We start from the raw sequence: 14,844 nt of genomic DNA on the forward strand, positions 1-14,844 counted from the left end.
CTTTAGGTTTATCAATTTTTTAGTCTTTTCAAAGAATGAGATTTCATTCTTTATCAGTTCTAAAATCTTGTTAGTTTCCAATTTATTTCTCCTCTAATTTTTAAATTTTTTTTTCTCTTCTCTTATGGGTTTATTTTGGGAGTATCTACTTTTAAAATTTCATAGCCAGTTCATTAATGCTCTTTTTTTCTATTTTGTTAATGTATGTTTTTAGGGATATAATTTTGTTCCTCTGAGGACTGCTTTAGCTGCATCCCAGAGATTTTGGTATGTTGTCTTGTTATTATCATTGTTTCTCTTTCAGGTAGTTCTCAATCATTTTGCTGATTTGTTCTTTAAGCCCACTCATCATTTAGTATATCTTTCCACTGGGTATATGCTTTTTTCTTGTGCTTCATAATATTATTGTTATGGTGTGTAAGAGACATATTTAATAGTTCTGATTTTTTATATTTATTTTAATTTCTCCATGCCCTAATATATAATCTGTTGTGTTTTTTAAAATAAAAATCCCACATGATATTGAGAAGCATATTAAAACATGGAGAAATTGCAAATAGATGATGCATTAGGTAAGATCACTTAAGGTATTAAAAAAGGCATATATTTTTATTATGTCCAATTTGTGTATCTGTTTTAGTTTATTATGCATATTTGTTATAAGGATTTTAGTTTTCCTTTTTCTAATGGAAAAGGATGAGAAGAAGGTGCATTAGCATTAGTAATGTCAAAAAATACCCAAAAAAGTTGAAGAAATTTTTACTGCAGATAAGGGGAAAAAAGAAAATTCCAAAAGAAATAGATAAGCAGAGTGGCTTTGAAAGTAACACTGTGTAAAAGCAAAATATATATGGTATATTTTCATATTTATTCTCATTTTTTTTGCTCTACTTAGTATATGGAAATACTCATTATATTTAGTGTTTAAGTTCAAAAGTAAATTTTTGATTTTTTTTTTAAATTATAACTTTGTAATTTTTTGGAGGATTTTGTACTCATCCTGTTTTCAAGTTTTAAGATACTCTGTTGATTTGTCTACTTATATTGGATGATTTTATTGGGTTTTCTTCCTCTTGAATTCTTTGGTGTTTATAATTCTCCTTTCCTCCTCTTTACTCCTTCACCTTTTCATTGTTGCTGTACCTCCAGGGTTGGACTACTTCATTTACCTCCTGAGTTAGGGTTTGGGGGTGTTGAGCTGGGTCCCTACCTTGGGTTTCTCCTGGGATGACAAGACTGACTATAACTAAGCCTTCATTTCTTCAGGTTAGGAGCATCCATGCACATTGCCTCCATGCTTCATTTCCTCTCTTGGCTTTTCTCCTTTTCTTTTCCATTAGAATTAATCAACATCTGCCTCTTTTTAAAGGATTGGGTTAGGTCAAGGAGTGTTCTCTGGGAACTCTCTTTAGCTTTGGGACTCCCTAATCTGAGGGCAGTCCTAGACAGAAAGCAATATACTTTCTTCCTTTAATTCTTCAAGCTTCTGGGAATAGTCAAGATCTTCCTTGTTCAGAAAGAGAATGTGTTGGGAAAGATGTTAACTTGCAGCAAGATGGCATTCTAATATGGGCCATTGGCAGAAGTCCTCAGACTAGTTTGTGCATCTGAACTCCAGGCACTGATGCTGGTTGGGGCGGGCCATTGAGTCAGTTAATTCATAAGAATTCTGTGAGGTTCACCATATCTCTTTTATTTATAATTGTTTTACATATGATGCATAATTATGAATATATAGGGTTTTTTTTTAAGAAGTAATTGATTCTGGTTAAAAAAAAAAAGGTTTAGTCTGCCATCTTGGCAGACTAGAAACCCCAATTTTTATTTCAGGGCAAAAAACAAATAATTCATTTTTATTATTTGAACTTAATAAGCATCCATAAATATGAACATTTCCATATACAAAGAATGTAAAAACAATTGCCAATAAAAATATCAATCTTTATTATATACTTCAGTTCAGCATTGCAAACTGATGACTGGATTTTTCAAAATAGATATGTGTGTGTGTGTGTGTGTGTGTGTGTGTGTGTGTGTGTGTGAGAGAGAGAGAGAGAGAGAGAGAGAGAGAGAGAGAGAGAGAGAGAGAGACAGAGAGAGAGAGAGACAGAGAGAGAGAGAGAGAGAGAGACAGAGAGACAGAGACAGAGAGAGACAGAGAGAGAGAGAGAGAGACAGAGAGACAGAGAGAGAGACAGAGAGAGAGAGAGAAAATGGAAATAATAAGGAAGGCACTAGGATTAATAGGAATTAGAAAGAGCTACCTTTGGAAAGTAGGATTTTGTATGGGTATTGAAGGAAGAAATAAAGGCAGAAATGAAAAGAGGAACACTCTAAACATGAGGGACAACCAGTGAAAATGTTCAATCAAAAATTGGAGTGGTTTTTTTGCTTGTTTGTTTGTTTGTTTGTTTGAGGAACAGCAAAAAGACCAAAATGACTAGATTGCAAAATATGGTTTGGAAAATGCAAGGTGCAAGAAAATTAGAAAGATAAATGGGACAGGTTATAAAGGACTTTGAACATTAAACAGGATTTTATATGCTATCCTGGAGATGATAGGGAGCCACTGGAACATATTGACTGAGGGGATGACATAGTCTGCTTCAGGAAGATACTTTGAGAGCTGCAGAGAGGATGACTTAGAATGAGAAAAGATTTGAGACAAGGAGAACAACCAGAAGGCTCTGACATAATTTAGGGTGATTTTAGTATTATATGAGAGATTCATATGAGAGATGTTAAGAGGATAAAATATACAGGCCTTGGCAATAGATTGGGTATAGAGGGTGAGATAGAGTAGAAAGTTGAGAATGACATCTGGATTACAAGCCTGAGATGGTGATACCCTTCATATTAAAAGAGAAGAAAAATATGAGTTCAGTTTGGAATATATTAGCATATTAACATATTTGAAATGGCTAATTAGCACTTAGAGATGGGAGACTGAAGATCAGTAGAGAGGGTAAGGCTGGATAATTAGGTTTTAGATTTTAACAGTTTAGAGATAATAATTGAGTTCATGGAGAATCACCATGTGAAATAGTATATAGAGAGAAGAGAAGAGAGGACCTTGGACATACCTATGGGAATGACTTGGATGAAGAACCAACAAGGGAGATTAAGAAGGAGTAATCAGATAGGTAGAGGACAAGATTGAATAGTGTCAATGAAAACCTAGATGGAAGAGAGTATCAAAGAGAAAAGCATAATTATCAATGTCAAAGGTTGCAGAGAAGTCAGAATGATGAGAAATGCAGAAAAGGCCATTAGATTCAACATAAACAACTTTGAAGAGAGCTGTTTCAATTTAATAATGAGATTGGACTTTAGAGAGTTAAAAAACAAAGAGAGGAAAGGAAGTGGAAACATCTGTTATAGATGGTTTTTTCAAAGTGTTTAGCCCTAAAAGGCAAGAGATATGGAATGATAGCTATGGGGATTGGTTGGATCAAATGAAGGTTAATTTGTTGTTGTTTTTTGCAGATGGTGGAGACATGAGCATGTTTTTGGTTAGTAAAGAAGCAGCAGCTAGTAGCAGGGGGAGACTGAAGAATAGTAGCAGAATAGGACATGAAAATAGAATGGAAGAGAATAACATATACGTGGAGATATTTGCCTTGGCAATGAGGACTATTTGTGTGAAGCAAAAGTGAAAAAGAAAATAGTGGCAGAAGGGATCTGGGTGATTTAAGATGAAGAAGAGGGAAGAAAAAGCTCTCTGCAAATGACCAACTTTTTTTTTGGTAAAATGTGAGGTAAGCACCCACATCCAGAAAGAAAACTATGGAGACTGAATGTGGATGAAAGCATAGTATTTTCACCTTTTTGTTATTGTGGTGGTTGTTTAGTTTTATTTTCTTTCTCAGGTTTTTCCCCTTTTGATCTGATTTTTCTTGTGCAGCATGATGATTGTGGAAATATGTTTAAAAGAATTGAACATGTTAAATCTATATCAGATTGCTTGATGTCTTGGGGAGGGAGGAAAGAAGGAGAAAAGGAGCCAAATATGGAACACAAGGTTTTGCAAAGGTGAATGTTGAAAACTATCTTTACATGTATTTGTAAAAATAAAATACTATTTTTAAAATATGAGGCAAAGGAGTGGGGGGAGTGAAAGCCATGGAAGATTTGAATAGAGATAAAAAAGATTTAGAAGAATCAATATACAGAGTAGAATAGTGAATTAAGTAAAGAAATGTAAAAGGATTGCCTTGCTGTAGTGAGAGCCCCACTAAGATTACATAACATAAAATTGTACTGGATCCAGTCACCAGTTTTATTTTCTCCAACTTTATTAAACAAAATCATTTTCTCTTGGCTAATTTTAATAGCTTCCCTTTTGGCATCTATCTCTACTTTAAGTGTCTTCCGAATACAATTTTTCTTCCCATGTTATTTTTCTTAAAGCTTAAGTCTAACTATCTCTCCTCAACTCAAATTCTGGTGATTCTCTATTACCTCTTAAGATCTCTGCTTTGTATTTAAAGCCTTTCACAATCTAGCTCCTATGTGTCTTTCCAACTTTTTAAAAATTATTTTGTGGTCTGACCTTTGCTTTAGATAATCCCTCCGGTAACATTAACCTGAGGCAGCAGGTAATCTTTCTGCTCTTTCTGTTGAGCTCTTGAGATCTGACTCAAACAATTGAGTCCTTGCTAATCAGTCAATAAATTATCCATGTACTTGCTAAGGGTCACAGAAGACATTTATATAATTTGCAGACACATGATATGAGATGGTTCTTGCTCTTTGGAGGTTTACAATATAGTTGATAAAGGAAGGAAATAAGCAAATATATAGGTTAGGCACTATGCTAAGCATTTATTAATATATTATTTGATTCTCACAAAAATTTTGTGATGTTATTGCTGTTATTATCCTCATTTTACAGTTGAGGAAACAGGCTAACAAAAACAAGGTAACTTACCCAAGACTACACATTTTAATTTAATTTAAATTCAAATTTAACTCAAATTTTCCTGAGTGCAGGCCCACTGCTCTATCCATTGCAATTACTTAGCTACTGATGTTCTCTAGTTGGGAAAACAAATATATATTTGTCCATGTATATAAGTATATTTTAAAATAAATATATGATATGTCTAAATTAGTTCTTTGGCAATAGTGTGTCAACAAACATTTATTGAAACACTTTATGCTGAAGTCTAAATTAAGCTTCTTTATTGGTGTCCTTTTGGTAGCCTGAAGATTTTTTAAAGATAAAAGTCCAAAGCAAAACTCCTACTCTCAAAGAATTCACATTTTAACAGGGGTGATAACACATGAACATCTATATAGAAGAAAGATATATTCAGAGCAGATAGAAGGTAATCTTAGAAAACACCACAGAGGAGAGACGGCTTGCAGAAGGTAGATATGACAAACATCATATGTTTGATAATGATGATATAAGCCTTAAGAGTTTAGAGACAGGATAGGAAGTATTCAGAAGGTGAGATATGAGTTGAACTTCAAAAGACAAAATATCAAAGATATTTCATAAACTTATAGCCCTAGGACAAGGGTTGGCAAACTATAGCTTAAGGGATATATTAGAACAGCCCTTCAAGCCTGCCTCCTCTCTAGTCCTCTGGTCATAGTTTGTAGACCCTTACAGAGAGCTGTCCAAATCTTGGTGGAATTCAATGACTTGACCAAGATCACATAGCTTGTAAATATCAGAAGTTGGATTTGAACCTGAATTAGGTACATTCCCCTACACTCTTAACCTTGAATTATTAATAGGATTATATACTAATTCTTTGGCTTTGTGATGTCTTATAATTCTCTCTAGTCCATCTATATGGTAAATGCCTTAAGAATTGGGTTTTTGTTTTTTATTGTTGCTCTTTAACCTCTTCTGCATTATTTTTATCACTTGTTTACCCGGTACAATGATGGAATATAATGGATACCCACTGTATGCCTTTTGTTTGACTAGAAAAATGTCTCAGATGAGAAAGTGATCTGTGTTAGTATTCCTATATCAAATACTAACCCCTAGTGTCACTTAGGGTCCTGATTCCCACTGAGAGATATATTTCCCCTTTCTGAACCCTTCCAAGAAAAAGCAGGTCTTTAAAATAGAATCTACTTCTAGAGAGCTTTTTTTAAGCTACAAGTGATTCATAGATCCTGAAAAGCAGTAGATGCCTTTGTGGGTACTTCAAAACACTATCCTTGGGAGAAGTGGCCAGTGTGGATTCAAATATTCTTTTTGTGGAGAACAGAGTGAAGGTGAAACATGACAGACAGTTCAAGTATAGAAAATCCCAAAACAGCTAGGATTGGGGTCTTTAGGCATAGGACCAACTGAATCTAGTTTTTTCAGGTAGTTCAGAAAGAAAGGGAATGTTCCATCTGTGAATAAAGTTTAACCAAATTATCATCTCTAGTCGGTGATTGGGATAGTTATAAATATGGACAGTAGAGAAGGGGAAGAAATAGGCATTTATATAGTACCTACACAAAACACACACACACACACACACACACACACACCCTTTATATATGGTGTCTTTATATATGTGTGTGTGTGTCTGTGTGTATCTGTATATATATATATATATATATATATATATATATATATATATATATATATATATAGTCAAATGTTATCTCATTTTATAGATAAGATATTTATAAGTGTGTGACCTTTAGACAACAAATAACAAATGAATTCGTGGAAGCACCTCATTTCTCTTTATAGGAGAACTCCATAAGATCATAAATTTAAACAGAAAAGGATTTTAGAAATCATGTATTTGTAGCAGCTCTTTTTGTGGTGGCAAAGAATTGGAAACTGAATAGATGCTCATCAATTGGGAAATGGCTGAATACATTATGGTATATGAAAGTAATGGAATATTATTTTTCTATAAAAATAATTAACAAGCTGAGCTTAGAAAAGCCTGTAAAGATTTACATGAAACGATGCTGAGTGAAACAAGCAGGAAAAACCAGGAATATATTGTACACAGTAACAGCAAGATTTGTGCAAAGATCAACTATGAAAGACTTTGTTCTTCTCAGTGGTTCAATGATACAATGCAATCCCAATAAATTTTGGATAGAAAATGCCATCTGCATTCAGAGAGAGAATCGTAGAAACTGAATGTAAATCAACACTTGCTATGTTCACTTTTTTTTCTTTTTCCTCTGAATTTTTTCCTCTCATGGGTTTTCTCTTTTGTTGTGATTTTTCCTCCCAACATGATTCATAAAGAAATATATATATATATATATATATATATATATATATATATATATATATATATATATATTTTTTTTTTTTTTACAAAACTAGTGTACATACATAACCATAAAAAAATTTAGAGAAATCATCTAGCCTCTAGATGGTACTGTGAATAGAGCACTGGCCCTGAGTTCAAATGCCACCTTATACAATTTAACATTTACTAGCTGTGTGTCCCTGGGCAAGTCACTTAACCCCAATTACCTTGTGAAAGAAAAGGAAGGAGAGAGGGGAAGGAGGGAAGGAGAAGGAGGGAAGGAGAGAGGGAAGGGAAGAAGGGAGAGAGGTGAGGAAGGAGGAAGGGAAGGAAGGAAGGAAAAAAGGAAGGAATGAAGGAAGAAGAAAGGAAGGGAATAAGGAAAGGAGAGAGGATGGGGGAGAGGGATAAAGGAATGAAGGGAGTAAGGGAGAGAGGGAGGGAGAAAAGAAATCAATTACTATAGACAAACTTCATTTTTCAGATAAGGAAACTGAAGCTCAAATTCACACAAATGTAAGTCAGAATTGAATTGAATTGAACTGAATTCCAATTCCCGCACTTTAGTGTACTTTCTTTCCTATTTCTATATCAAGTAAAGTAATATTTGTAAAAAGCACTTAGCACAGTGCCTGGCATATAATAGTCACTATATAAATTCATATTCCCTTCCCCTTCCTAATTTGGATCCCAATAATATACAATAATTGAACTGGGACTGAGATGAAATTGTTTGCGTTTTATAAAGGAAAAACAGATTTTTCAAATCAAAATAACAAAAGAAAAACTCAAGAGAGACTTTTTAGTCTACATATTTTAAAATGTTATTTTAAAAAGTTAATATTTCTAAGCATATAAATCATGCTTAGGTATTCTTTAAAGAGGAGCCTCTTCTTGAAAGAACTGTAAACCAAATTTGTTTGAGTTGAAAGCAACAAACTTTAAACATTTTTAAGAGCATTCTATAGTTTTCATATTTACTAATTCAGATTAAGCTTCTGGTCTCAATGAACTAAGTCTTCTATACTTATATTTTCAGTTTCTGTACTACTTTCTGAGTATATGACATTTTGATTGACCTGTGAGTCACCAAGCTCTTTGTAAATGTTTGAGAAGAGCTGTCAACAATTTCTAGAAATCTCCCAACAGGGACTATTGCTTTTCTTGTCTTTTATAGTAAGGTGGTTTATTTAGGGCTTTATTACACATGTCCACAAGAACTGTCAGATAGTGATGGTGGATCCTGATGGTGGAAATTTGTATCTCTCATATTTTATTCTGTCTAAAGAGTTCTAACTTTCAGTTCCTAGTTTTTCTTTCAGTCACATTTATTACTTCAGAATGGTGGCCTATATAATACATTAATTTAAAGCTCTAGTCAAACAGTTATATTACATAAACTTCAACACTTAAAAATATCCATGATATCATCAGTATTAACACTACCCCTCCACTGATGTAGATAAAGCCCTTCTGTGCACTAGACATTCTTTATAGGCTGCTATGGCCAAAAATAATTATCACCTGGTGACCAATCTTCTGGCGATAAGCCTCTTGCAATTTAGTTAGACTGGTCCTAGGAAAATAGTCACTCCATTTATTGCAAGGTTTATACTTGAAGACTTCTTTGCTTGGAAAAAGACTTGTCAATGTTTGTACTCTATTGGTATATCCTTGGAAAATAATATCATCTTCTCACCACACTGAGGCACTGTAGAATATTAATGATGATATTTTACTTGTACATGGTGTTAACAAAAAGCTGTTGTTGGATTTGTTGAAGTTGAGAGTAATCAATGCTCTTTCCTCATGTTGCATTTTTTATGTCATCAAATGTGAGTCAAAAATATTTTTAAATGATCTTTGGATTTGGTAATCTTAAAAAGTACTCAAGGTACTCAACTCTTCTTAAGTTAATACCAAGGTATCTTAGCTCGAGACCTCAGTTTAGAAATTGAGACCCCAATCAGTTTTGCTGATTTTCCACTTATTATTTTTTGCCCTTCTTCTCAAGCATCATGGGAACCAATGGGTGTTGGTTTTATACCCAGGGTCAGTCAGCAATTCTAGGATGTCAAGAATTTAGTCTCATTTTTCTCTCTCAATAAAAATGTCTTTCAGTCTGGAAAGATTAAGACAAATAGGGATTAGAAGACCTTTAAGACCAGAAATAACACTGATCTGGTAGTTAAGAGCTTTTCTGCCCAGAATATTATTAGCCATATCTTAGGGGTATGGTATCTACTAATTGCCATGGCCTGGAACATGTTTGTATAAAATTTCATCATCAATTCATTTTTGTTATATACTTTATAACAATTTGCAGTCTTATCATGATAAAATGCATTTAATATGGCAAGCTAAGAATTCTCCAAGATTCTCAAGATCACAATCACTATTTTTAAAAAAGGTTATAAAAGTTCATGGGTTACAGTTTTTGAAGTCTCTGTAATTGCATTTTAATGTCTTGCTTGTTTTAAGTCTAAATTGGCTTTCAGGTGTCTTGTAGGCTTTTACAAATGGAATTTCCCTTTTCTCCTATATTTTGTTATTGATATATGAAAATGGTGATGATTTTGTGGACTTATTTTGTATTCTGCTACTTTAACAAAGTTTTTGCTGTCAGTTTCTCTTCTTCTCTAACAAGTTATTACACCTTCAGCAAATATAAATAATTATTTTCTGTTCTTTGTTGATGTTAATGCCTTTAGTTGCCTTCTTTTATTGCTATGGCTAACATTTCTTCAAATATTTAAATAATAATGGAGATAAGGAGTATCCTTGTTTTCTGCCTATATTTGTATTGGGAAAGTTTCTAGTGTTTCCCTGTTGCAAATAATACTATTTTGGAGGTTTAGATATATACTTTTAGCATTAAATAAAGGATGGACCTATAGTATTGCAGACAAGATGTCATGACAGGATTTCTCAGTAGGCTACAGCATATATTTTACTAAATCACATTCCATGACTTAAATAACAATACAGAGACCACCTGAGTGGGAGTATATTCTGTAGTTCTTGCTGATGGAGAGGCTGAAGTTAGTGGATTACTTGAGCTTTGGAGTTCTTGAGCTGGGATAAGCATAAAGTCGGTCAGGTGTGCACATTAAGTCTGCAGGTGTTGGGCTTGCAGTCAGAAAGACTTGAATCAAATCAGAATCATAACTATCAGAAATATAACTAGTTGTATAACCCTGGACAAGTCACTTAAATGCCATTTCCCTCAGTTCTTCATCTGTAAAATAGGGACCTTGATAATAGCATCTACTACTCAGACTTGTTGTGAGAACAAAAAGAGATAATATTTGTAAAGCACAAAGCCCAATACCTGGCACATAGTAGACACTATTAAAATTGTATCTGTTCTTCTTATTATCAAGGTGGTGGACCCCAAGAAGAAGCAGGCCACCAGGTTGCCTAATGAGGGACTCACTTCTCTAACTTGGAAGAAATTGAGCACATTAAACTTCCTTGCTGATCATTGCTGGGATCTTGCCCATTAATGGTCATTGTATTTCCAGGGTGGGTGAAATAGATACCTGGTTTTAAAAAAGCAAAATAATTGCTAAATTGGCAGATATCAGAACAAAATTCTCGTAGGTATCATTGTTACTTGGAATAGAAATACCCCTACATTGACTTCTTTGATAAACATATTCTTTTAATGTTATAGGCCAGGTTCTCAAATTTTAGTTTGGAGTCTTGGTCCAGTAGGTAGATCCTTGAGGTGATATGATGAGATATCTGTCTTTATTGATTCTTATAGAGAAAGTCCATTCATGTGACCAGGAAAGACAGAGTGCACTAGAAGAGGCTCGTCAGAACCCCCGGGAGGGGATCGTTATCCCAGAGTGTGCCCCAGGAGGGCTTTATAAGCCAGTGCAGTGCCACCAGTCCACTGGCTATTGTTGGTGTGTCCTGGTTGACACAGGACGCCCACTTCCTGGGACTTCCACTCGGTAAGATTGACAAGCTGCTTGTCTCAGGTTTTGAATTAGAAACTGGGGACTAGAAAAATGGTAAGGATGAGAGATCTATTCATGTTGCCCAAAAACCAGTCTTCCCTTTACAATGGTTTTACATGAGTCTTGCCACCTGGGTTGTATGAGTGCTTCATTAGTAGTTAAATTGCCTAAACTAGGATAATGACCTTTCAAAAAGTGCTTTTGTGATCCCCTTAAAAAAGACAATTAAAATAATAGAATTAGAATCACTTCTAATGAGATTTAGTTTGTGGCTTCCTGATGATTGTTGTGATTAATGTATAAATTGTTCTTCTGATTCATCAGTAAAAATGCTGAATTAATTGCTACAAATATTCCAAGTTTTGCAAATTCTTCATAGTCATCATTTCTTATGGCAAAACAATATTCTATTATATTCATTTATGACAATTTGTTTAACCACTACCCAATCAATAAGCATCCACCTTCCTTACAGCTCTTAGCAATTACAAAATGTACTGCTATAGATATTTTTGTATATATAACTAATTTCCCTCTTCCTTTGACCTCCTGGAAGTAAATGACTAGTAATGAGTTTACTGAGTCAGAGGATACTATACAGTTTAGTGATTTAAAAAAAAATCCCAAATTATTTTCTAGGATAATGAGATTAGTTCATCACTATTTATATGATTATAAAAATAATGACTGGATGCTCTGTTATGAATGCTAAACCCATAGCAAAGCTGCAAATTATTAGTCAACCTGAAGCACACCTTTATCTCCTTCAGATATGAGACTCCTGTATGTGAGAGTGACGCCAGGTCGAAGAGTTCAGAAATGGATGATCCATTTAAGGAAAGAGAATTACCAGGTGGGATGAAATCTGTCTCTTATCTGGATCTTTTTTTCCTTCCTTTTTCTTTCACTGAAAAACCTCTCCTCTTCTCTATGCCCTAGTTTTCCCAAGTATGAATGCTGACTGCTTACCCATCCACTGACCTACCTTGGAATGGATGAGAAACTGACAGTGCAAGTGCTTTGGGACCCCACAGAGAAAGGAGGTCTATTAATGCAAAAATGGCAATAATTCATTTGGTTTTTAAATAAGTCCTCTTTTAAGTAGAACAGATGGTTTGCATAAAATATATCAGCCAGATTCAGGTTGAGGAAGCCTTTCATTCTATGGCCATGTCACCCACCTTGTAAGTAATAGATTGACTCTCCCTATAGTGTCAAATAGCATGGAGTTGGACTCAGATGTGAATATTTATGCAAGTGTAGAGGTCCTAGAAGTGATAAATGTCCAGTTTTCAGATTTACTTTTTTTTTGCATTCCCTTCTTGCAACAAGGTCAGAAACATGTGGTTTGGAATACTAATAGCACCAGCCTTGCAGGCTCTAAGTTCTATCCAAAGCACATTTTCCTTGGTATCAGTGACTCTAGGATCCAGGCAAACCTGTGAAACTATATATCATAAGATGAGCTCCATTTTGGATTGGCCTTTTTGATACAGTGTTGGAAGGATTTTCATGACAGGAAGCACAGACTAGATTTAAAGGTAGAAAAGATAACATGAAATCTTTTTATTCCCCTTTTCTACACACACACACACACACACACACACACACACACACACACACACACACACACTCCCTCACCCAATTAGAATTATCTCTTATAACAAAGAACTACAATTAAGTGAAAGAGAAATGTTGGCATATCTGACACTGTAGGCTTCATTCCACATTGCTAATCCATTAGCTCCCATCTGAGGAAACATATTTCACTCTACTAAAATTAACTTTGGTTACTGCACTGAGCAGAATTCTGATATCTTTCATTATTATTTTCCTTTACATTATCATGATCAACATATAAATTATTCCAATATTCTACTACATTAATTTATGACAATTTGTCCTTCATTCCTCAATCAATAGGCATCCACTTTCATTACAGAAATTTGTAACTACAAAATGTACTGTTAAAAATAATAAAACTATTATTCCTTTTCTTCCATTTTTAATCTCCTTGGAATATATGCCTGCTAATGATTTTCTTGAGTCAGGGGACTATATACATTTTAATGATTTCTTTTTTATAATTCCAAACTGTTTTCTAGATTCATCTATAGTTCACAGATAAACCAATGATACATTAATGTCCCTTGCTTCTCATAATCCTCCTTAACATTTATTATTCTCATAATTTGTTGTCTTTGCCAGACTGATGGGAGAAACTTAAGTGTTGTTTTAATTTGCATTTCTCATATTAGAAGTAATTTGGAACATTCTTTCATATGATTATCAATAGCTTGTATTATACTTAGGGGAGGATCTAGGAATCACTTTGTGCTCCTGGCTTTGTGAATTGAGGGGAAATTAAGCCTGACATTGCTAATTTGTCAGGAACACCTGAACTTTGGGGTCCTAGGTTAATCTATTTACCCATGGAGGTCAAAAGAACATTAAAATGACATGGAATTGTTTGAAGGTAGAAAAAAATCCCAGAAGTGAAATTATCTGGTCAAGGAAAGATAGGGAGAGATGTGGTAATCTCATAGGCGTAGCATATCTGGAGATTGTTCTATTCTTTTATGCACTGGTGAGATCTCAGCCAAAAATGTATATTTCTAGATGTCACATTTCAGAGATATTGACAAACTGGAGTCCACCTAAGAAAGGTAAGAGGCCATACATGTCAAAGATCACTTGCAGGGATTGGAAATTGGGAGACATATTCACTCTCTTCAGATATCTTAAGGGAAGACATTAATTTTGTTCCCAGTACGCAAGAACCAAGATTAACAAGTATGAGTAGACTTTGTTTTAATATAAGGAAAAACCTCCAAAATAATTAGCTTTCCAGAAATGAAATGTGCTGCCTGTACCAAAAGGTTCCCAGTCATTAGAGACATTTGTTACATCTATTTGTTAGTAATATTGTAGAGGAGACTCCTTCACAGGATCAGAGGCTGAATGAGATGGCTTCTAAAGTTCCTCTAATACAAAGAATTTTCCATTCTAATTGGGAGAGGCAGTTTCTTTATCTAGCTGGTATCTATCATCTATTTTCCCTTATTATTCCCTCATGTAGGCTGTCCAGAAGGGAAGAAAATGGAATTTATCACCAGTTTGCTAGATGCCCTCACCACAGATATGGTTCAGGCTATTAATTCAGCAGCACCCACTGGAGGTGGGAGGTAAGTATGACTTTTTTTGACTCAGCAGGGAACCTGGGGAGAGTATGAGAAAAGGGCTTAAGGATAAAGTAAAAAAATTTTCAACTCATTATGAGTTGAAAACTTTCATTTTTCCTCTCTTTCCCCAATCAGAATTTATTACTCTGTAGCCTTTTAGTACTGTTCATAGGCCAGATATCTTCTTGTTCATGAGAGTGGTTGGATTCAGATATAGAGAGCTTGAAATGGAAGAAAAGCATTTGTGTATGATGGAAAGGATGTAATTGGTGAAAGCAAAGAAATACTACACCGAATTATTGAAGAACAGAATGGGGGTAGAATATTAAACATATGGTATGAATTATTTATTTATTTAATTAATTTGCTGCGGCAATTGGGGTTAAATGACTTGTCCAGTTCACACAGCTAGAAAGTGTGAGGTCATATTTGAACTCAGGTCCTCCTGATTTCAAGGCT

General features: G+C 34.5%; 1 protein-coding gene across 3 annotated transcripts in view; it reads left to right on the forward strand.

The window, feature by feature from the left end:
- SMOC1 (SPARC related modular calcium binding 1) overlaps positions 1-14,844 on the forward strand; it is a 181,062-nt gene that overhangs the window by 152,551 nt on the left and 13,667 nt on the right. For all 3 annotated transcript variants that reach the window (XM_074290151.1, XM_074290149.1, XM_074290150.1), the window contains exons 8-10: positions 11,005-11,197; positions 11,974-12,056; positions 14,283-14,388. In XM_074290151.1, coding sequence (XP_074146252.1) covers positions 11,005-11,197; positions 11,974-12,056; positions 14,283-14,388 — 382 coding nt within the window. The remainder of the gene's footprint in view (positions 1-11,004; positions 11,198-11,973; positions 12,057-14,282; positions 14,389-14,844) is intronic.

This window comes from Sminthopsis crassicaudata, chromosome 2 (assembly GCF_048593235.1).
Source record: "Sminthopsis crassicaudata isolate SCR6 chromosome 2, ASM4859323v1, whole genome shotgun sequence".
In the NCBI taxonomy this organism is placed as follows: domain Eukaryota; kingdom Metazoa; phylum Chordata; class Mammalia; order Dasyuromorphia; family Dasyuridae; genus Sminthopsis; species Sminthopsis crassicaudata.